This window comes from Marmota marmota, unplaced genomic scaffold, assembly GCF_001458135.2.
Source record: "Marmota marmota marmota unplaced genomic scaffold, marMar, whole genome shotgun sequence".
NCBI classification, from domain to species: Eukaryota; Metazoa; Chordata; class Mammalia; order Rodentia; family Sciuridae; genus Marmota; species Marmota marmota.
The window spans coordinates 36494025-36517957 of NW_026000082.1; the positions used below are offsets into that span (position 1 = coordinate 36494025).

The window sequence follows — 23933 nt, forward strand, 5'->3', positions numbered from 1 at the left end:
GAATACTGTATGATAGTGAAAATATATTTTATTTTTTGAATATAATAGCTGCCAGCAATATACTGGTGTTGATGTTCCAGAGAGAGAAAAGAAAATACAAGCACTCAATAATAAGCTTTCATTTGCCTACTCAGGAAATTCTAAAGAAAATACTCCAAATTCTGTTTAACATTATGACTTGGGGAGTTTTGTTTTTCTCCCTTGATAAAAATATAATTTTGGATGCCCCAACCTTGATAATCTGTAAAGGATGGAATTTTTAAAGCCTATAAATATCAACAATGAATGCTTCCCTCTCTTTGAATTAAATATTGATTATAACCAGTGTAAGAAATTGGTGAATCAATTAGGTTGATGAAATGTGTATCAAAATGTTCATGAAAAAAATAATTTCTATTTCCTCTCATTTTTACTTTGTAGATACTTTCTAAATGGGTTTTTCTTTAATGCACAGAAATTTTAAAACTATCTGCATGCAACTCTGGAGAGGCTCAAAACTCAACAGAAATAAAAATGTCTAAATTCTAGAACTGATCCACTCAGTGTAAGAATAAACATCAGAAATCTCTTAATTGTACACGGATTGTTCAAAGGGTTAGAGTTGTGAAAGCCAAAGTTACCAAAAAAATAAAACCTTATCTGAATTTTACTGAAAATTTGAATCTAAATTTTAAAAAAAGGAAGTCTATAACTGGAATAGTACAGAGCTTCCCAACTGTTTAATAAATTTCTCAGTGTCCTTGGAAAATAGTGAGACTGTCATTCAGACTGCAATCTCCTCAAAGAAGTATAACAAAATGAAGAGGAATTACTTTTTAGCTGTAGAAATAAAATCAGATGATTTCCATACATCAAGCCAAATACTACATGAATTGCCAAGAACATTGTTATGTCCCAAGTCTCTCAAGACTGAGCTAGGCTCCCTCCCTAGACACAGGATGGAGTAAAAACTTGTGCGGGCTCTTACCAGCAGTGATGTAGTTGCCACTCAATCATGTCTGACTAACTTCCTTGGTAGAAAAATAAAATCAGTCTTTCTACAGAGAAAAATAATTCTGCCTTCATCAAAGTCAGAGAAGACTGGCCTTTCTTGGACAGGCGGAGAGAGCCGAGTGGAATCACTGGGGAATAAAAACAACGGAGAGAACAGATGCCCACAGGGAGCTGTTTCTGAGGGGCTCTTGGTCACCTCTGTCTCAGGACGGCAGTGCTGTCCTCTAGGCACCCGACTCTGTCTGCCTGGCCCACCATTCTCTGAAAGAACAGACACCCTTCTCTTAAATCTCCCTCGTGCTTTAAGCTAATAGGTGTGGTTCAGTATCACCCGGAGGCCACATTGTCATGTTTAAAACGTGAAGACTGCAGGGTGCTGAGGCCTGCTGTGCCCTGGTGCAGATGGGACACCTGCACCCACCAAAGCCACTGCAACCCAGACTCTCGATGGGAGCTGGACAGTACTTCTTTCTGGAACCAGGTAAATCATCCAAGACGGGGGCTTAGACTTTTGATCAGCAATAGGAGCACTGTGAAAGGTAAGGTAAAGGAATCTCCCTGAGCCAAATGGATATAATATGGAGCTTTTTCTTATCTTCCTATACTAAGCTAATTACTGACAGGTTAAAGAATGCAGTTGTGCTTATAAAAGTCAGGCTGCTTCCATAAAACCAGTGCTTACTAAATGTCACCGTATCAAAGGGGAGAAAACATTGCCATCTTAAAGCAATATTCTTAAAATCCTTAAAGCAAATTAAAAAATAAAAATAAAAAGAAAGAAAGAAGAGCCCATGGGAATAGCACATCTTAAACAAGTTAGGTACACAAATGTTATTACAGTCACAGCCACAGTCTTTGGAGCAGTACTAAGAAAGTCCACCTTGGTTTTGTTTTGCTTTGAATAAATGAATAAAATACATAGCAAACTTTTGTTCCACTTTCACCAAGTTCATTCTTGTTAGAGCACAAATAATTTCTAATTTAGGACTTCCAATTTAAATAACAAAGTCAAAAGCCCACACCTAGAGTGCTATTCCTCAATTAATGCAACTGCATAAAAATCTAACTCAAGGAAGCACAGAGACTGAGATCAGGCCAAGTGGGTGAACACACCCTCACCCTAACACTCAACCTGTCTACACAGAGCAAACCACCTTCTGTGTAAAGCCCCACAGTAAATGGGTGGTGCGAGAGTTGGTAATGTGTGCTTTATGGGTCTCAAAACAGAATGGATAATGCACTCTCCAGATTTAATCTACATTAAATATGCTTTAGAAACAAAATATACTTGACATTTTGACAAACCCACTCTACATTCTTTAGACTAACTTCTGTACTCGTTAACTTTTACATTTCTAATCACTGCACGGCTAGAGCTATGTCAGCTATGTGTCAGTGTATGTAGTGCTCAAAAATATCTACAGACAGCAGGGTGTATGGTTACCTAAAAAGGAGCTTTTTAAAATAAAGAAGGTGATACTCTTCCAAATGAATGGCACTGGGCAAAACACACACAACCAACAACACATTTAGAGTGTCAGGTGCCCATCAGTTTCTCTTCTAAGGACAAAAATGCTTGCGATCTTGAGAATACCATCCCTCCCTCTAAACATTCACCTTCCACATAGTGTCAGATGTTAAAATTTGTATGAAGGATAAATGATTTTAGACAAAACTAAAAATCTGTCTACAAAAGAACAGCAGGATTTGTAGTGACTTTCTGTAGCAGGCGCTCTTCTCTGGCGGTGGTGTCTTTCAGGATGTATCTAGGATAGACTCAACTGAAAGTATTTCTGATACAGTAGCAATCCTTTCATATACTCTTACTAAATATTACAAAATTCCAAAAAATACATAAATACTTCATGTACCACGTATTATGCACCAGCTTGCGGCTGACCGATGTCACGGCTACTATCTTAACAGTTACACACTGCACCTCAAAAGTTCTGCCATCTATGCACAGAATGGTGAGGACTCCAGAGAGATGGCACACTGCCTCTCATGTGGAGGGTTGTGATGGAGTGTCTCCAAGTTAGAGGACAGGAGGACACCACTGGTAGGGAAGGCAGGCAGGGTGGGAGGATTGTAAAATAATACTGCTTAGGAGTGTATACTTTAAGATAACTACTATACCTTGTCTATCCTTGACCCTAATCTTGAATAACTGCATGTTCATGCAAAACACATTTCTACTTTATAGGAAGATGAGCAGTCTGTTAGGAAAAGCGTATTCTTAGGGGAAGATCTGAAGACATCTCTCTCATAAGTGCTATTTTATTTGGTAAGTCTTTTGGCAACATCACTGTATGCTATTTCAACCTCCTTATCACTGGGACAGGTATTGGTAAACTCATCCCGACTATAGGCATTAGTTAGGTATCTCCAGATGCCAGTCATTCCTTTTGGAATATCAAAGTTGCGATATTTTTTGGCCACCACCTGAAATACAAAGAGATCCAAAGTTAACATACATTTTCCATGTCTCATAAAGTAGACACGTCTGATTTTAGAGCACATTATTAAGTCTCTGTCACCATCATTCTAATTAGACTTTTAAATAATGACTAAGACTGCAAGCTACACCAGGGACTCAGAAATGTAATAGCGACTATAAATGAGCACTAGGGCCCCCAGAGACAGAGCTAAGTCTAACCCACTGGGTAAATGCTTTTAAAACACGTGCTACTTAGATTTGTTCTTCTATCTTAGAGCTTTATACACAACCAGCGCTCCTCACTGTTCTGTCTAGCACAGTGTCTCCCATCAGACACACTCAGTATTTTTTGACTGGAATAGAAAAAGCCAGGTGATCACAGAGCGGAATTTGACAAGGGAAGCCAGTGTAGCAAACTCCAGTCAGACTTACCTATTATGTTTTTGAATATTTACTCAGAGAAAAGAATAAGCAAAATATTCCTCTTTATCATATGCCTCAATTTTAAGACATGTTTTCCATTTCATTACCTCTGGGTATTTCAGCTATGCCTAAGCCGCAATGAGTGACACTATTTGGGGACTTCCTACTTGTATGGAAGACCACCAGAAAAGCTTTAGGCATAAAGGAAGTGCTAGCCTGGTAAACCGACTTCGGGCCTAAGGGCGGCGACACCACCCCCAACAGGCCCACCTTGACGATGTGCAGTTTGGGCAGCAGGTTGCAATCAGCTAGTGTCATTTCATTGCCATCCAGGAATTTACGCGTAGAAAACTTAATGTCCTCCATGCTGTTCTCGTCAATTTCATCAGGGAGGGGAGAATTCAGATACTCGTCCAGTTTCTGCAGTGTTTTCAAGAGTCCCCTCTCCAGTGCTGAAAGAAAGACCAGACACTGTAAGAAACAAAAGACCTACGCCTAAGGAGAAACGCTCGCTCTGACACCTCTTCTGCAGAGCTAGGTGGGCGAGGCTCCGCTCTCCTGTTCAAGTAAAGAGACAACAAGCTCCAGAGTGTCGGGCAGTGGTCCCTGTAAAGTCTTGTTCATCACCAAATGCCCACACATGGACACACTGCGGCCCAACAGGTGGATGCCTAAACTGCAAAAATGAGGGGGGAAGGGCAAGTGTATTAACGTAAATCTAGATAAGAAACTCTTGCAGAGACAGAGATTATAGTTTTCAAGTTTAAATCCTGTTCCACCAGAAATATTTGGATTTATCATAAAGAAATGTGTTGAGAAACATCAACACCTGCACAAACAATTCAAGCAGAAAACCTAGGGATTTTGCAGTGTTATAATACACAAGAAGCCAAGAATAGCACTATCTTACATAAAAAGCACAAGGGTCAGATTAAAGAGTTGGATTTATAATACTGAATCAAGAGTGTCTTTAAGAGTCAAATAGATGAAGATGCTACAACTTGCTGGGCGTGGTGGCGCACGCCTGTAATCCCAGCAGCTCAGGAGGCTGAGGCAGGAGGATCACAAGTTCAAAGACAGACTTAGCAACTTAGTTATGGTCTCATTTCTAATTTGGGGACTGCTTGTGAAGGATCATCAATTTTGTTTCTATTTCATTACATTCTGCCCTTTATCATTTCCTTCCTCTGCCTTACTGGGTTTAACTTGCTAATCTCTTCCCACCCCCCAACTAAACTTTCGAGGTGGATATTTTTAGATTACCAATATTTAGCTCTTCTTCTTTTCTAATATAGGCACTTTAGAGCCACAAAATCCCTCTCTACACAGCTTTTACCACACACATCTGACAAACTTAGATATATTTTCATTCTTTTTTCATCTGTGGGATATTTTAAAATGTACTACTTAATTTTCAAGTAAAAACTTTCTAGCTATACTTTTGTTATTTTCTTTGGCCAGGGAAAACATGCTTTATAATTTCAACTTTTTACCAGGGATTGAACCCAGGGGTGCTTAACCACTGAGCCACACCCCAGCTCTTTTTATGTTTTAGAGACAGGGTCTCGCTAGGTTGCTTAGGGCCTCACTAAGTTGCTGAGATGCTAGCTTTAAACTCTCAGTCCGCCTGCCTCAGCCTCCCACGCCGCTGGGATTATAGGCACGTGCCACCTTACCACCAATTTCAACATTTTTTGAAAGCTTTTTAGATTTGCTTTTTGACAGAGCTTTACTGTCACTCTTGATAAGTATGCCATGTACATTTGGAAAACAAAAGAATATTCCTAAGTTGTTGGATAACACACTAACACACACTCAAAGAGTTAAATTTGTTTATGTGCTGTTCAGTTCTTTCAATTTCTCACTGACTTTTTCTTTTGGGCAATTCTAATAGTTACAAAGGGGGTGAGTTAAAATGTCTATGATTGTGAGTTCTCTTTTAGCTTCGTCGATTTGCTTTATATGTAAATTTCAAAATGTATATGTTAGTTATTTATTAATGTACAGAGGTATTTTATCTTCCTGGTAAATTTAAGACAGTTTGAAACATGCTTCATTACTTATAATGCTTCTTTCCTTAAATTCTACTCTGTCAAAAACAAACAAACAGCAACAACAACAACAACAAAAAAAAACAATCAACTACTTTGTCCAATATTGGTGTAAATTTGCATTTTCTTTTGGTTAGCATTCATACTATTTCATATTCAATTTTCCTGGATCAATATTCTGTATGCTTCACAAATAAATATATTCATTTTTGTTTATCCCATAAATTTTCTGTTTGGAATATTTAAACCATTTATACTTAAAGTAATCATTAAAAAATCTGGTTTAAATATGTCAACACATTTTTACTGTTGTTTTTTTTTCTTTTCTTCTTCTTTTTTTAATGTGCTTGCTAGAGATTAAACCCTGGCCTTAAACATGCTAGGTAGATATCCTACCAACTAAGCTAAATCCCAGCCTACATTCTGTTTCCTACATGCCACCTGTTCTGGTTTGTTTTTTTTTGTTTGTTTTGTTTTGTTTTTCTTTTGCCTTTTTTAGGATTAAGATTTTTCACATTATTGCCCCATTTCCCCCTCTATTAGGTAATTATACATTTCTTTACCAGCCACTGTTTCTTTGACTTATTAAAATTTAATCATAACTATTAGGACTTCCAGGCAAGAACCTTAGGACAATTAACCCCACTACCTGACTTCCTGATCTGTAGGCAACATTGTCAGTTTTTAAAACTACACATGCATTTTAATTTCTAGAAGGCATTACTATTTTGTATGGACAGTACTCATTTATATTTACACTATTTCTTGTTTTTCCTTTTTTCCTACGTGTTTGAACCTGAAATTATTTTCTCTCTATGGGAAATCTACTTTTAGTATCTTTTTAGTGTGGCTCTGCCAAGGTGAATGAATATCCAGCTTTTGCTTACTTAAAATGTCTATTTTGCCTTCACTTTTTAAAATCCATAAATAAAAAACTAATGTCTTAATCACTGCATTCTTACAGTATTTTCAGCTAAAAACCTTGAACTTTTAAATACTAAAGGAGCTGATTCTCATTGCCTAGGAAGGGTAGATACTAAACTATTTTATAGATGAAGAATTAAAGGAGTAGCGATTTCATATTATTTTTAGCATCAAAGAAAAGAGATTCAAAATTTTGGAATCTGACTTGGTAAGACTTGGAATTATCAACTGAGTGCTGAGTTCCAGAGATTCACAGACAAGGCAGTAAGAGAAAGCCACCTGGTTCAGCAAACACGGGACTCTGAGGCTACACATTTTGAAGATAGATACAATATTTGGATGTATTTGCTTCCACTTATTTGCAGAAAGTAAGGAAAGTTATGGATCTTGAATAAAAAGGAAACTCACCATAACTCACCATTCACAGAATTTTGATTTGCCTTCTTTTAGCTGTCTTTTATATAACTTTTAAAGTTATATAAATAAGGGTTGGAGAAAAAGCTCAGGGGAACAGCACTTGCCTAACATACATGCTCTAGGTTTGATCTCCAGCACCACCATTAAATAAAGTCAGATAAGTGAAGATATTTGTACTTGACTGTTATATATTTCCAGGAAAATGGGAATAAGGTACGTGCTGCATATTGCTATAAACACAAAACCACCCTCTTAAAATGTAAAAGAAAAATTGATAGGTAATTGATAGGTGCTTAGGTAAATACCAAATTGTAACGTATTATCTCAAGTGATGTGACAAGTTCACAGGTCTACACATTTTATTAATAAAAGGTAATAGCCATGATCAATTAGCTTATTTAATAGAGAAAATAGATAAGCAGCAGAGGGCACTGGAACCCAGAAAAAATAAAGGTGAAGAACTAGGAGAGCTCAACTGGAACTGGAGAAGTAACTGGGATTCTAGCCATTTAAAAATAAGAGATCAAAATGCAAAGCAATGGATCTAACCTATTATGAATTGCATGCAAGCTAATGATAACACACACATCTAGCTGAAATGTGAAGTTCATAAATTAACAGAAGAATGCAGGTGAGAAATAGCTAGGTTCAGTAAGGAATCCAGGGCATGATGGAGAATTTTTCACAGTTGTTGTTCTTAAAAGGAAGAAAGAAAGAGGAGACAGGGTAGGCTCCCAAGACTTTCAAGAGCCAAATGGAAACAGATGAATTAGTCTGATACAATTTTATGTAGCCACATAATATATGGCCAACAAAACAAACAAAAGCAACCACTAATAGGTACCAACACCATCATTGGATGAGCAGAAAAGTTTTAGAGACTATCACAAAAGAGTATGTAGTTCAGATAAAGAAAATGTCAAGATTAACCACTAGAAGGCAGTAGCAGGCCACCAAAAAGTAGCTCCTTATCTTTTGAAATTAATAGGTTGCTACCACCTTTCTTTTCCTTTTTCTTCTTTAGCTTGCACATAAGAGAAAACATAACCTTTGACTTTCTGAGTTTGGCTTATTTCAATAAACATAATGTCCATTTTCCTGCAAATGACAGAATTTCATTCTTCTTTATGGCTGAATAGAACTGCACTGTGTGTATATACCACATTTTCTTTACCCATTCCTCTACCGATGGACACGTAGGCTGATTCCATAGTTTGGCTATTGTGAACTGGGCCGTCATAAGCATGGGTGTGCATGTGTCACTGCAGTATGATGACGTTAATTCAGGAGTGCTATAGCTGGGTCATATGGTGGTTCCATTCCTCCTCTTTTGAGGATTCTCTATGCTGACTTCCACAGCGTCTGTACTAATTTACAATCCCACATCAGTGTCAAAGTGCTCCCTTTCCTTCCTTCTCGTCAGCATTTGTTACTGTTTGAGGTCTTGATGGCTGCCATTCTAACTGGAGTGAGATGAAATCTCAGTGTAGTTTTTGATAAACTACTGCTAGTTTTAATAGAGGGAACTCTTGCACAATTTTTAAAGGCTAGGTTATGCACTGACAGGAAACAGAGGAATAATGAGTATTTACTGATGATTAAATATAGAATAATGAATGACCATCCTCACTCCCACTTCACCAGAGAGGAAGAGAGAGAGGGAGGGAGGGAAGGAGGAAGGGAGGGAGGGAGAAAGCAGCAGGCAGACAAGGGTGGGAGTGGTCTTGGGGGCAGTAGAAAGTAAGGGAAGGCGTGGATCTTGAAATAAAAAGGAAACTCATAAGAATCTCCAGATTCCTTGTCTCCATTTAAAAACAGGAATTTGGACACCAAGAAATACACCTCAGAACACATAATGGCAGATTTCAACAATGATAAATTCATTTCTCTCTTAAGAATAGTATAACTACCCACAAACTAGTTCTATTTGGGAGCTTAGTAAATTACCTAAATTAATGCAATCACAGGACTGAAAAGAACTTGGGAGATTTGAGACAGGTCATACCTAATCCATTCCTATAAAAGAAATTACCATTCATTTCTCTTTTAATGCTTAAAAGGTCACACAAACTTTTACTACTAATCAACTTGGGTCTGTCACCAAAAGAATTACATACTTTGTCTATCATCTAGCTAGCTAGCTAGCTAACAGCTTCCCTTTATCCTATTCTTTAAATCTTATTTGTTTACTCTGTACCCCAATCTCAGCACTGGCCCCTGCTCTGCAAAGCTGGGGCATCCAGGAATCTAATCCCTTACTTAGAAGTAGGTTCTCAAAGGTCTTAAAATTGTCCAAACATATTGGATTCTATAAAATATTTAATAAGATGATAAAACTAATCAAAAACTTGTCTACTCGTGATTTTTCATGTAAAAATGACAAACCCATCTTTGCATGGATTACCGGTATTTGGGGGAATAGAGAGATGTATGGGGTATATGTATGGGGGAACAGAGAGATGGATCACGAATTTCCTAGGCTTATTAAAGGCATTTGATTGCACTAAACAGAAAAGAGGCATTCAACAACATACATAAGGACACCCACTGAGCTCCAGAGTGACTTAGAATACTGTTTTTTAAAGTCTTATGGTAATGACAAGTCCCTGTAGGGAGGAGTTGCTTGGCAACAGGAGTTCTCATTTACCAATAGGTGATTTAATACAAAGCCTCGGCAGTTCTGAATGGTGTGATCCACTGCTGTTTATCCTTACTGATTACAGCACTCTGAAGGCAGCTGAGTGTAGGTGGCTACTTGAGGCAGTACAAATTGATAGGAAAAAATAGAATACAGAGTTATACTTAAGTGAGTCACTTTTTCTTCCCTAACCTTATCCCTCAAAGAAAAAGCAAACTCATTTTAATCCCCTTTCTCCCAAGTGTCAGAAGAAATTCAGCCACCCTCCAGCCCTCAAAAGCCACACCCAGAAATAAAAACATCATAAACTTTAAGAGCTCAAAGAACTGTTCAGCAAGAGGATCTGGGTATAAAAGGACAGTCTGATGAAAAAACCCTGGACAGCAGGAAGACACCGCAGGCAGGAGGAGGGGTTCCCACACACATGTGCTTAGTCAGTTAAAAACAAAGAGCCAATTACTAAAGAAAATTGCTCCCAAGCCAAGGCAGCCACTGGAACACGTTATAAATAGACACAATCCAGGCCTAGGCACTAAAATCCCCCCTTTTTCCCTTTACTGGAGAAAAACATTTCATACAGGGAGTATTATTCCAGAAACCAAGAGAAGAAAACAATTGAAATTCAATACTAAATTATAAAAATGCTATAATATTAAAACTTAATTTTAAAATATAGCCCGAAAAGTTTGGAACTGCCTATTAAAATAACATAAGGAAATTAGCAGTGTTTCAATCTTTAAAAAGATGTTTTGTTCTGTCACCAGCACGGATGTGTCCCCCACTTGGTACTCCGCCATATACACCCAGAACCCCACCTTCGCTACCAAACTAAACTATGATGAAGTAAAGCATCTTTAGAAGCTAGTTTTTCCGGTTATCACTACAACTTTTAAGTAAACACTAGCATTCCCTCTATACGGTTTTCTATAGAGAGAACGATGCTTCACATTGCAAAGACAGGAAAATGAGAAATTACCAAATGGTATATGTCAGACAATGCTCGTTAGAAGGGGCCTCTTTCAAAGATACTTCCTTTCACTATATGTAAGTTTGGTAAATGAAACAATAGAAGTATCTTTTAAATAAAAATTTAAAAACTGCCTCTGTACTACCTAAATAATTCTCACTATGAAAATATCACTTGAAACAAAACTTCTAGTTTTATGTTGCAGAGAAATCTGGAAGGCTGTTGAATCTAATTATGCTCTAAAAGCAACTCTTTTATTTATTTATTTGTTTGTTTGTTTATTTTTAAAGCAATTCTTGAAAACTATTTTTTAGGAGTAATAAGCATTAAAAAAAAATCATCCAGGCTGATTTTAGGCTACTGGTACCCCAAAATAAAAGATTTAGCAATAGTTTAAGTAAAGCTAAATCAATTCATTTCAGGGATGGATATACAGCTTAATTGGTAGAGTGCTTGCCTTGCATGCACAAGGCCCTGGGTTTAATCCGCAGCACCACAAATATAAGTATAAATAAATATATATCATAAATATACAATAAATATATATTATAAATATATATCAATCCATTTCAAACCATCACAACCACATAATCCATTATTTTCTATTCATCTTTATTCTTTACATATTTCCCTTCACAAAAACTTCTCAAAAGAATATAAGAACAATTTCATTCAATATGTATCTTGTTATATATCTATTCTGCGCAGGGTGCTGGGGCATTAGGTAAAAAACACAGAAAAACAGCAACTTAAGGACTATTCCAGTTTATCATCAAATCTTTGGTCAACTCTAAAAGATACTCTTAATGCTTATGGGAATTCCAAGTGTTCATTTATAATCACTGTCACAACACTAGCTTTTGTTTATTTATTTATTTGCTGTGATGATTCAATTTTGTTTTGTTTTGTTTTTTACCTTCATTAGCCTCTGGCCTTGAATTCTTGATATACGCAGAGAATTTGGCAAAGATGTCCATTCCAGCAGTATTTGATTCTGGGTGTTTTGGTGAAAGCTTTAAGTACCTAAATAGAAAAGGTGACAGTATGTTACAGAGCCTTCAAAGATGCATTAGCATAAGTTCTGTCTATCAACAAAGAACTGTGCTAGCTCTCCTATAACAGTTATTACTATAAGAAAATCCATCATTTGCTATGATATTTTTAAAATGTTTTTTCCTTAGGAAACAAAGCTCTGTACTGTGTTTTTGTTCACATATTAATATTCCTGGCAAACAAAGGCCAACCACATGCCACCTCTATTTGATAAATTAGAACACTATGGAGACAGTAGACTTGTTACGTGATTCCTGCCAAGCCAAGAGGCATCACAGAATGAGACCTCTGGAGAGCACTGTCCAAGAGAACTTTCTGTGATGATGAAGATATTCCACATTTTCACGGTCCAGTGTGGATGTCATCAGTGCCAGTGACTGTCTGAATACAAATTTAAATGAATCACAATAAAATGAAATTAAAAATTCACTTCCTCGGTTGCACTAGTCACATTTCAAGCACTCAGTAGTTACGAGATAGCACAGCTCAGGCGCCTTCTCATACATCTTTAGTAATCCACGCACAGAACCAGGCCTGCACAGGTACCAGAGATGCTGACAGCAGGAAGAGAACCCAGGCTGATCTGGCGCTCTGATCACCTACAGCAGGTAGGCCGTCCACTGCACACCCTCACCCATACTTACTCAAACCTCCATGTTACATATTCCTACTACATTTATAAGGGCATCAGTGAGCAGCAAAAAAAATAAATGTTGGAAATGATACTGAGCGCTCTGGGGCACTGTTATAAAGTTTTCAACTCTGAGAACAGACATGACAGCAGCCTTTTGAAACGTGTGTATTTTACATATTTAGATCGCAAACCCACATACTCAGTGCACATTTCTCAAACTGGAAAACACATATGAAAAGGCCCAACCGGACATGTTCCCTTCAGGGCCAGCACACTCCAGAGTCAGGGCTGGAGGAATGCAACCTCCACCCCATTTCAGGGACGATGAATCAGCCAGAAGCCCTGTAAAACGCCACTGGAAAATGGACCAAAAACCAGAAAAACTCTGGGGAAAAAATATTTTATACTGAACTAGCTATTTCAATCATTCGTACACTGGAAGATGCTGTCCCGCCATCAAAGACACAGGCGAGGCAGTCTTTAAGAAACTGAGCTCAGTTGCAAGCTGTGTTTCAGTGCAGGTTTTAAATCACATTTCTTCTGTTCACAATTTTGAATTTAGGAAGAGCTGTAGCTTCTAAAAATTGTGCACAATACTATACACTGGTAAGGGAGATAAACAATACCTGTTGAACACCTCTATGCTCCAGTTAACCTCCTTCTCAATAGATCTACACAGTCTCTAAGTAGCTCTCAATTTTTAATCTTAAATATTTCCCTTATAGACACAATGACGTAGTTTCTCAATGAACAGAGTAAAGGATTTTCACCTGAATTTATGCATGTGTATGAATTTTTTCCCCTAACTATAAGATCTCCTCCTACTGTGATAAAGTACTAAATGTGTACTATTAGTTTAATGAATAAAATAGTATAGCTACACGAGATCATTCACCTCAAATCATAGTTAGCCTAAAAGAAAATTACATTCCTCAAGTTTACATATTTGGTCCCAAAAAACACTGAACAAGTTAAAAGTAACCACTAACAAAAACTCAAATTTCCTATCTTCAGGATCAGTGGGGATTTTTTTGTTTGCTTCTATTAGATTAGATTCTAACAGATAAATGAAATTCTAAACTAGTGGGTCCAAAATCATTTGCCAATTTTTCTTGTACCTTCACAAAACCCTAGATTTTAATTCCTCCATTATTAGTTTTAGCAAAAAGCTTAGTCAAGCAATGATTTTCAATTATTTCGAGCATTCATTTTAAAATTTTACAAAAAGGAAGCAAATAATTCATGAACTATGTTTCAACAACAGAACAGATATGAGCACCCAGGGCATCAGACTGAGTCTCAAACCAGCCCTTCAACTCATGGTGGACTAGCTAAGAATATTATAACCTTTTAGGGGAAAGAAAAAAAAATCAATATTTTCTCCATTCTTGTAGTAATATAAGAAAAAAACTGGTTATATACTGCCTATTGAATTATCCTTGTAAATTCTTTCCTTGTGTTTCTCATTTTTTAAAATTGGCTTAATGACGTAGTTTCTCACTGAACAAAAAGAGTAAGAGCTTAATCTTGGGCTGGGATATAGCTCAGCTGGTAGAGTGCTTGCCTTGCATGTAGAAGGCCCTGGGTTCGATAGCCAGCACCAAAAAAAAAAAAAAAAATTAGTTTGACTTTTATAGAATTCTCCTCCAAATTTATCCTATTATCCTTCTCTTATCCTTCTATCTTTTTATAAGTACTTTGGTCAAGTATAGTTGAGTTAAAAACCCAAGTTTCAAAAGCAGAGTAGTTCAAGCAAGAGGGACTAAAAAAATACAGAACCACTTTCGCAAGAGCAGGAAGGGAGCGCACTGTGGAACCTGTAGTCTCACACACCCGACGAAAGCTCTTTGAGTCAAGCTTTCCATCAGTCCCTAAATTTCAAACACTCCAGAGGAGACACTGCCCGGTGCCTGTATTTCGCTGTGACTAAACCAGGAAGCGTTCACATGGAAACGCTGTGCTCGGCATCACCAGCGCCAAAGCCGTGTCATTAGAAATGCTGGGCCCCAGCCCCTCCGCGCCCCCACCCCGCACCCCGGCCTGCACAGCTCTCCTGCCTCTTCTCATCCTATCCAGAAAAGGCCGCTCACAGCAAAGCACCTGGAGAGAAAGGGCGCTCCTGGTGCAAGCCACAGAGGAGCGCAGGCGGCGCCCAGCAGCGCGTCTTCCACCGCTCCTGCACCCACAGCTGGGTCCCGTGGACGGCGCTCCGCACTGTAGGCGACAGAGTCCACTCGGAGAAGGCATTCGCCACCCCAGCATGCTGCCGTAGGGACAGCCAAAGTCACATCTCACCGTAGCTCACCGGCAGCTCACCGGCAGCAGGGCGTTCATGACTTGCTGCCAACCACAATGGGTCTCACTAGAGCAGCCTGGTAATGACCCGCCTGGGTTTCTAGCCTACCCTTCCTCTAAACTTCAAGTTGGACTTCAGTCTTGTACTCGTGAAGCACGATTCTGATCAAAGACTCACATTTTGCCTCTTTTATAAAAGCTAAACCCAATGAAATGAGAGGACAAAGCAGAGAACAGAGGAGACACGTTTTTAATACCGTTATCAACCTGGCTTTAAAGGTGGCCCAGCTCTGACACCACTAACTGGGAGAGGCTGGACAAAGTATTTGAATTATTCATTTTTCAGTTTCTTTTTCAAGTCTATGTGGGAATTGAGATCACCCATAAAATAATCTTCAAAGCACAATACATGGTACACATTAGCACATGCACATTAGTAACACCAGAAGCATTAGCAGCATTAAAAGTAATTTCTTCTATATAAAGTAAAACTTTATTATAACTTTACTCAGAAACTCTCTTCAGAATATAAACTACAACACATAAACAAGAAAAATATCCTAGAGAGAGTATGGCACCTTAAGAATACTCGAAATAGAAAGATTTCCATGCATTTAAACTGAAAGAAAAGACCATTTCTGTTTATAATCTCTCTTCAAATCTGCCCCCACCCCCAACATGGGGCTGAAATTTCCATACAAAACAAAGCAAAATGAAAATGTTTGTTTCCATGGTCCAATTCAAAGCTCTGATGTCTTACAGAACAATGGATACCAAGAAACCATAATATGTTGATACCAGTGCTACCATTTCTCTTAATGTCAATGTCCTCTGGGAGAAGTAAGAAGTAAGAATGATAAACATTCTTGATTTTTGGTGGGTGAAGAAGACTAGAAAGGAATATGGGAAAATGTCCATTTGACTAAGTGATGTATATATTATCAACACAATGATTTTAAAAACTTAAACTTGGAGGAATTTAAACAATAAGTATTTCATACAGTGCTTTAAAACAAAATATAGTTTTCTTCATAGAGAATGAGTATGTCATTCAAACAGCTTCTCTACTTATATTTAATGTTCACACAATGATCCACAAGTATGAGAGGAAGATCACTTTCAATCAAAGTCTGAGGACAAGTTGGCAAACATGGTACTTTTCAAGAATAAAAAGGGATCTAATCTACTATGTTCCATGTTGCAATAGGCTTTCAAAAGTTCCTAATGTGGGGCTGGGGATGTGGCTCAAGTGGTAGCGTGCTCGCCTGGCATGCATGAGGCACTGGATTCGATTCTCAGCACCACATTAAAAAAAAAAAAAAAAAAGATATTGTGTCCACCTAAAACTAAAAAGAAAATATTAAAAAAAAAAAAGTTCCTAATGTTTCCCAATTGATGTGTATAAAGCTTTCCTTCACATTTTACAAAGATCTCAGTTTTGATGTACAGGTATTCTAATCACAGCACGGCCTGGAGGAGAAATTAAGACAGTTTTATTAACATTGGTCTGGAGACACTTTATTGGAGGATCAAGGCAGTTAGAAAGTCTGGGGAAAAGAGATAAAAGAAGCCTGAAGCTCTTAGAAAGAAGGCAGGCAGGCGGGGGACAGGCTTTTGGAATTATATAAAAAGGATTAAGAGAACACAATCTGAGGGTTGGCACGGGATTGCCAAGCAGGGCCACTTTGCTCCCAGGGGACAGAGAGCTGGCTCCCCAGGAGGCTCGTTACTCCACTAGGGCAGCCTTCCTTCTCCACCAAGCCTCACTGTCAGGAACTAGAAGGAAATTCTCCTTCAAAGATTAGCCTGACAGCCCCCTGGGAGACATCCTGCCTGGGAGGCATCCTGCAGCTACCTATCTCCCTGAGACATCCTGCGGCCACCTATCTTCCTGAAACCTATCTTCCTGAAACATCCTGCGGTTATCTCACCTTGTGCAGACATCCAGCAACTGCCAATAAGAGAGCTTCCCCATCCCCAGCATATAAATACCCCTGTGTGAACAATAAAAGTTTGCAGCTTGATCAGAACTCTTGTCTTGCTGTCACCTTTCGTGTCTCTTGTCCCTTCATTCCTCCCCATCTAGGTTCGCTGCCCACGTTGATGTGTCCTGCCGGACGGGACACCTCACCGCCAGCTCCCGCCAGCCTCTAGTTCCCCAAAAGAAACACTGTTTCCTCAAAATGAGTCTTGTACCCTAAAATGCCTGCCACTCTTCATTCATCTGCTAGCTGTCATTTTTTTCCATATAAATCAGGCTTAGTGCAGGCACTGCCCCTTTTCCAAAGCCTTTCTTGCTGCCACTCACCACCCTCACCCAACCCCTCCCACTCCTACTGAGGGCACCAGATGAAGGCAGGGACCGTGTTCACACTTGCTAGTGTATCTAGACTGTTTTGTTGCCTGGTAACTGCAGAATGAATGAAGGAAGGAACAAATGAATGGATAGATAATGAGCAATTCATTTTAAAACCCTCTGACCTAATAATTCCCTTCCTGGGGAATTTATCTGGACATGGAGGGTAAAAGTCAAGTTACTAACAAGAAAAGCTTGGGTTAAATGGAAAAAAACCCATCAACTTTTGGGATAATGAAACTGGAAAAAATCTCAAAGAAACTAATAATGTTTTGAACCTATGCCAAAATTACAGAAGGATCCAAAACTGCACATCTGCAATTGAGTTAACCTAGTACATGTACAACCTGGAAATCTGGAGTACCTCAAAGAAATAAGTAAAAATGAATCCCAACAGTGTGAAAAATCACTTCCCCTAGCTATAGGTTCCGAAAGTGACCTTTAAAAGTGAGTGAGAGCAAATTCAACAGCACCCTGCACCAAGCACCTGCTCAGACCTTCTGCCTAGGGTCAGTGGAACCCAAAGCCCACAAGAGTCTTTTCTGATATGTTCCAAACCCGCTTTCTCCATGTTACCGAGAGCTTAGACCCAATCCCTTCTTTCTCGGTATGGCTTACTGGCCTAGCAAGAAGTCATTTCTGACATCTATGTAGCATTAATTATAAGTAACTTAGAAAAGACACCAGCCATTTCCAAATCAATGCTATGAGAATTTAAGTAAGCAGGTAAAGGATCTCTGAGGACAAATCACACAAAGCTACAAAGAGGTAGAAATGTCTCCATGTACATTTTATTTGATACTCACTTGGGAGGACATAAGACTTCTTCAAGAAATTCCTCAATCTTATTTACATCCGTTTTGACTTCACTGTTGAAAGTTATAAATGGTGGGTGTGTCCCAGGAGCCAAGTTCTGCAGGTCTGCAGGCTTCCTGTTAGGCAAAATAGTAGTCAAAATGAGATTTTTTTTTTTTCACTCTAGTAAAGCAAAAATACTTTAGCTCATAACCCCAGCAATTCAGGAAGCTGAGGCAGGAGGATTACAAACTGGAAGCCAGCCTCAGCAAGTTAGCAAGGCCCCAAGCAAGTTGGCAAGACCCCAAGCAATTTAGCAAGACCTTCCCTCAAAATAAAAAATTTAAAAGGGTAGGGATGTGGCTCAGTGGGAAGGTGCCCCTGGTTTCAATCCCCAGTACAAAAAAAAAAAAAGCAACAATACTTTAAATTCTTAAAGAGTAGTTCTAAATTTTCAAAGTATATTAGAATGAATAAGAGACAGCATTTAAAGTCTAAGAGCTGCAAAAGTACGCCAATAGAAAGCAGATCTCCACAAAGCACATATTCTATGGTAAGACCATTAAGTGTCTTCCATTATTCCAAATTTAACTAAGGTGCTTATGAGAGATGGTGGTAGAATGAGGGGCAGAAAGACTTGGGAAAGTCAGTCTCCGATTTTCAACTCTGGTAGCAACTGTGCCTAAGACAGAAACTACGTAGGCCTTTTTTGAGGGGAGCAGGAAAAAAATACAGGGGAGCAGCTGATCCTGCAGCCATTTTCAACTCTAAGACTCCAACTCTTGGCGCTACCTCTCCTCGTTTTTTATAGAAGTTCAGACTTAACAAGGAAAAAGATCACCAGATTATATAATAAATTATCAAAATTACTTCAGTAACCAGACATGGTGGTGCACGTCTGTAATACTAGCAGTTCCAGAGGCTGAGGCAGGAGGACCATGAGTTCAAAGCCAGCTTCAGAAACTTAGCAAGGCCCTAAGCAACTCAGCAAGACCCTGTCTCTAATTAAAATATAAAAAGGGCTGGGGATGTGGCACTGTAGTTGAGCACCCCTGGGTTCAATCCTGGTACCAAAAAGTAAAAATAAAATTACTTCAATACACAAGAGATAGCAAAATCAATGGTAAAAGGCAGTAGTAGATAAACACTATAGTGAAAAAGAAAATCTATAAGGAGTTTTGTCCACATTTATTTTTATTTTTTTATTTTTTTTTATATTTATTTTTTAGTTGTAGTTGGACACAACTATTATTTGTTTTTATATGGTGCTGAGGATCAAACCCAGGGCCTCGCGCTTGCTAGGCGAGCGCGCTACCACTGAGCCACAACGCCAGCCCATACATTTATTTTTTTAGAGTCATTAAAAGATCAAATTAGAATGGGTTGAAAGAAATTAATAGGAGAAAAGTGAACACATGGAAATATGTCAAATATCACAATTATCCAAGGAATTAAAAACTAAACAATGAAGCTATTTTCCTCTTATTAAATAGGAAAAACTGAAAATATCATAAAACACTAATAAAGATGACAAAACTTTATACTCAACACTACCACTAATAGCAAAGAATATCGTTACTAAATAGCTAAAAAGTGGAATGTCTCACTCAGGCCCCTCCCATGAATAGTAGAATAAATGAGATGACCAGATATGGTGTGTTTCTTGATAAAACATGAAGAATAAAAGCACTATGAAATATTCTTACCAAAAAAAAAAAAAAAAAAAATCTGAATCTAATCAAGCCTTGGAGGCATGTGTTTCTCAAAGTATGAACCAGGCAACCCCTTGCCCAGGGTAGTCCATGAGGTCAAAACCATCCTCTTGATACCAGGGCATCCATCATCTGCCTGATCACTCTCATTTTTTGTGTATGCAAAGTTTCCAAATTTATTTTGGCTACTTGGTGTGTAAGATGACAAGGTAATTAATCCTGAAACAGATACAAGAAGTCTACTCTTCAATTAAAGCAGACTATTTAAAACAAATAATGAGGGACATAACCAAATACAATGAGTGACATGTGTTTAGACAGTGATTTGAACAGAACTGCCATAGATAAAAAAGATACTTTTGCAATAACCAGGAAAATCGGATTATAAACTAGGAACCAGGCATAACAATGGCATTGTTGTTAGGTAAGAAAACGTCCCTGTTGTTTGGAGACCTCATTCAGGTTAGCACGGATGAAATGATATAATGTCCAGGATTTGCTTTAAAACATTGTAGCCAAGAAAATGTAGTAAAATCTAAGCATTTCAGAAAATGTAGTAAGATTTGGTAACTATATTGGGGTTATGGAGAAGTTTATTCTATTCTTGTATATGTTTGAAAACTTCCAAAATTAAAAAAAGTAAACTTTAAACTTAAAAAAATACATAACAATATATCACTTCAAAGAACTTCCCCTTCTCAGCCCATACACCGGAGGAGCTGGCTTTCCTGCCTTCTTCCTTCCTTCCTGAACACAAATGCACAGAATCTGAATAAAATAAAAGATATCTTTAAGTGGATCATGAAAATGGAATACTTGGTTGTTAAAAAAGAATATTCAAAACAGAGGGCCTAGATCCATACTTAGCCCAGCTGTCCACGTCCCCTGGTCTCATTCGTTCCCATTCTCTCTTAAGCTCCATCTTTCAATCCAGGTTGGAGAGTGCCTCTTGGGTCTGTGACCACATTCCAAGCAAAGACACGATGACTTATTGAACTATTCGATTATAAGTATTCAACTTCAAATTATAACTGTTATGGTTTAGAACTAGAATGTTCCTCCAAGTCTCATGTGCTCAAAGGTGGGGCTTCTGGGAAGTGACTGGGTCCTGAGGGCTCTGAGCTCATCAATCCATGATGGCTGAATGGACTCCTGGAGGTGGGACCTATAGGTCACCAGGAGCATGCCCTGGAAGGACTTATCTTCTCTCTGGCACTGTCTCTGTCTCGCTCTGCTTCTTGAATGTCACAAGCTGAGCACCTTCCTCTGCCACACCCTTCCACCAAGACGCTCTGCCTCACTGAGGCCCAGAGCGATGGAGTCAGCCAACCATATACTGAATACTCTGAAATCATGAACCAAAATAAATCTTTCCTCCTCTAAGTTGTTCATCAGGTATTTTGGTCTGACTACCAGAAGAACTAATTCTTTTATAACCTGCCCCTCATTGGCTTCTTTTGGTTGTTTCTTTTTACTCCCCATCCAGACATCTGCTCTTCATTGATCATGAAAGAATCCCATATGTTCAAGACCACAGTCATCTTTAGTCTAGACGTCACTCACTGACAGACTCATTTGTTCCCACTGATAATTTACTTCCTCTTCAATTCAAGAAGATCTTGTACATAATCAAAAGTCCTGAAACCCTAAAAGTTCAGGGTTCATATACTTCTTTTTCAAATCTTAATATTTTTCAAGTTAAAAAGGTTAAACAGGCTGGGTCTGGTGACACATGCCTATAATCCCAGTGACTCAGGAGGCTAAGGCTAAAGGATTGCAAGTTTAAGGCCAGCCTGGGCAACTTAGCAACACCCTATCTCAAAATAGAAAGTAAAAGACACTAGAGATGTAGCTCAGTGGTGAAGTACCCTAGGTTCTATTCCCAGTATTATTTTTTAATACTGGGAAAATGTTTTAGAAAGTTAAACAAAAAAAAAAAAATAGCACAAAGGTAAGAAAAATCATCTCACCAAAGCAAGAAGGCTAAAAAAAATAAAACTTGTATACAGTACACAAAAGAGGGGCTGGGGGTTAGCTCAGTGTAGTGGAAGAGCTTGCCTTTTATGCACAAGGCCTGGGTTCCATTCCCAGCACTGCAAAACACACACACACACACCCCAACACACATCTCCCAGGGAATGATGCTGGGTTAGTAAGAACATTCTTTCCTCTCTTCATGTACAAATTGTGATCACCTGAAAACAATTTTCTTATTCTAAAGTCATAAAACATAATCATCAACATTTTTACAATACATAGTAAATTATGTGCCTAAGTATAAAGTAATAATACAAGTTTGTCTTTTTTAAAAAATTTTTTGTAGTTAGAGATGGACAGCATACCTTTATTTAATTTGTTTATTTTTATGTGGTGCTGAGGATCAAACCCAGTGCCTCACACATGCTAGGCAAGAGCTCTGCCACTGAGCCACAACCCCAGCCCCACAAGTTTTTTTGTTTGTTTTTTTGTTTTTTTACTAATAATTTTTTCATGAATGGTGTACAGTTGGATAAAGGGGAAGAACACCATGCTTTAAAATAGCCCATGAAGGAACCAAAATAAATAACAACTATTACTTCTATAATTAATCGTGACAGCTTTTGAACTCTCCAAGCAAAAATATTTATTAGAGGAGGGACTGAGGTGGCATGGCAGAGAAGAAAGAACCAAAGTTGGAATAAGATGGGCTGGATTAAAGTCCTAAACTCTGTCATTCACTCACTGCTTCCCTAAGGAAGCCCCGGCCTCTCTGGGTGTATAGACATTTGATTCATCATCAAATAATGCATGTGAACGTGAACTCAACAAAAGTACACAAACAGAAGTCATTGTTTCCTTCCACATCACATTAACAGGGCGTCACACAGATGATGGGATCAGCAGATTTAACTTGAATACAGCTAATATTTCATGGCTAGTTGTCCAGCATTAGCCAGTTTATAATAATAAAACCTGATTTAGAGGACATATTCAACCAAGGAAATGAAACCAGGCACAGGACAACCAGTTTCCCAGTTGTGTTACTGATTAGTCCATCATATTTCTGAAAAGCTACAAAAACAAAGGTAATGAAATTCTTTCCAGGATTAAGTGTTGAGACAGATGCATGACAACCATGTCAGGTCCTTATTCCAAGCAAGATCTGAGAAGAAACTGGTCCCACTTAATGGATTAGTAGACCAAAACTGAAGGGCCAAGTCCTAGGCAGTGGGGTGACTCTCTCACAAGCTGCACCATCAACCAAACAGAATGTAAGATCCTGACTTCTAGCCCTCAGCTGGTGCTCAGGGCCTCAGGCATTCCAGTTGACTCACAAGGGCTCATTTCACAGATGCTTCACAGAAACTTAACATTGCAGGAATTGCAGTTTGAGATATGTGGAAGTGAACTGATAAGTAACAGCTAAAAACAGGACATCTTCGGTTTATTTCATAAAAGGCCTTCCAACAAATACTCAGCAATTCATTCAAACTCATTCAAGTGCTTCCCTTGGGTGATAATCTAGAAAAAGCAAAGGGCCCGAAGCTCATGCCTTGAAATAAAGGTGTGGTTATTCTTTGGTGTTGTGTGTTGTGGGGTTTTCCCTACTACCCCATTTCTTTTTGCATAAAACAAATTATTTTGTTCTCTCTCATTTTATTTCTAGATGAAGAAAGGAATGAAGAGAAACGAAAACAGGAAACCAAGAGAGGGAAATGAGGGAACAAAAAGGAGGACTCTACAGAAGCTAATACTCTCAGCAACTTAAGTGCCTCCAATTAGGATTTAATGCAGTGCACATGGACCAACTGGAGGCCTGGGCTGGTGGCTCAGTCCCAGCTGCTTGGTGGGAAGTGAGGTCGGCGTAGCTATATGACACTGGAGCTGGCTCGTGAGGATTAACCTGTCTGTAGCCAGCTGACTGGCCAAATGAAGAAATAAGTCTCAGTATGTAGAACTTACCTTTTAAGTTGCATTCCCTTTTCTTTTTGGTGGTGCTGGGGATTGAACCCAGGGCCTTGTGCATTCGAGGCAGGCATTCTACCAACTGAGCTATCTCCCCAGTCCCCCAAGTTGCACTCCCTTTTACAGGTGCCAATTTTCAAGGCACAAAATAAATTCACACACATCAAGAAAATATTGGGGGCTGGGGATGTGGCTCAAGCAGTAGCGCACTCGCCTGGCATGCGTGCGGCCCAGGTTCGATCCTCAACACCACATACAAAGATGTTGTGTCCGCCGAAAACTAAAAAATAAAT

At 38.7% G+C, this 23933-nt stretch overlaps 1 protein-coding gene across 1 annotated transcript in view; it reads right to left on the reverse strand.

The window, feature by feature from the left end:
• Nucleotides 1-10: 10 nt before the first annotated feature.
• Nucleotides 11-23933, reverse strand: part of Clic4 (chloride intracellular channel 4) — a 60011-nt gene continuing 36088 nt past the window's right edge. The window contains exons 3-6 of the mRNA XM_015485496.2: nucleotides 17995-18120; nucleotides 11767-11873; nucleotides 4124-4305; nucleotides 11-3435 (exon numbers count right to left, since the gene is read on the reverse strand). Of these exons, the coding sequence (XP_015340982.2) occupies nucleotides 3271-3435; nucleotides 4124-4305; nucleotides 11767-11873; nucleotides 17995-18120 (580 nt within the window). The 3' untranslated portion in view covers nucleotides 11-3270. The remainder of the gene's footprint in view (nucleotides 3436-4123; nucleotides 4306-11766; nucleotides 11874-17994; nucleotides 18121-23933) is intronic.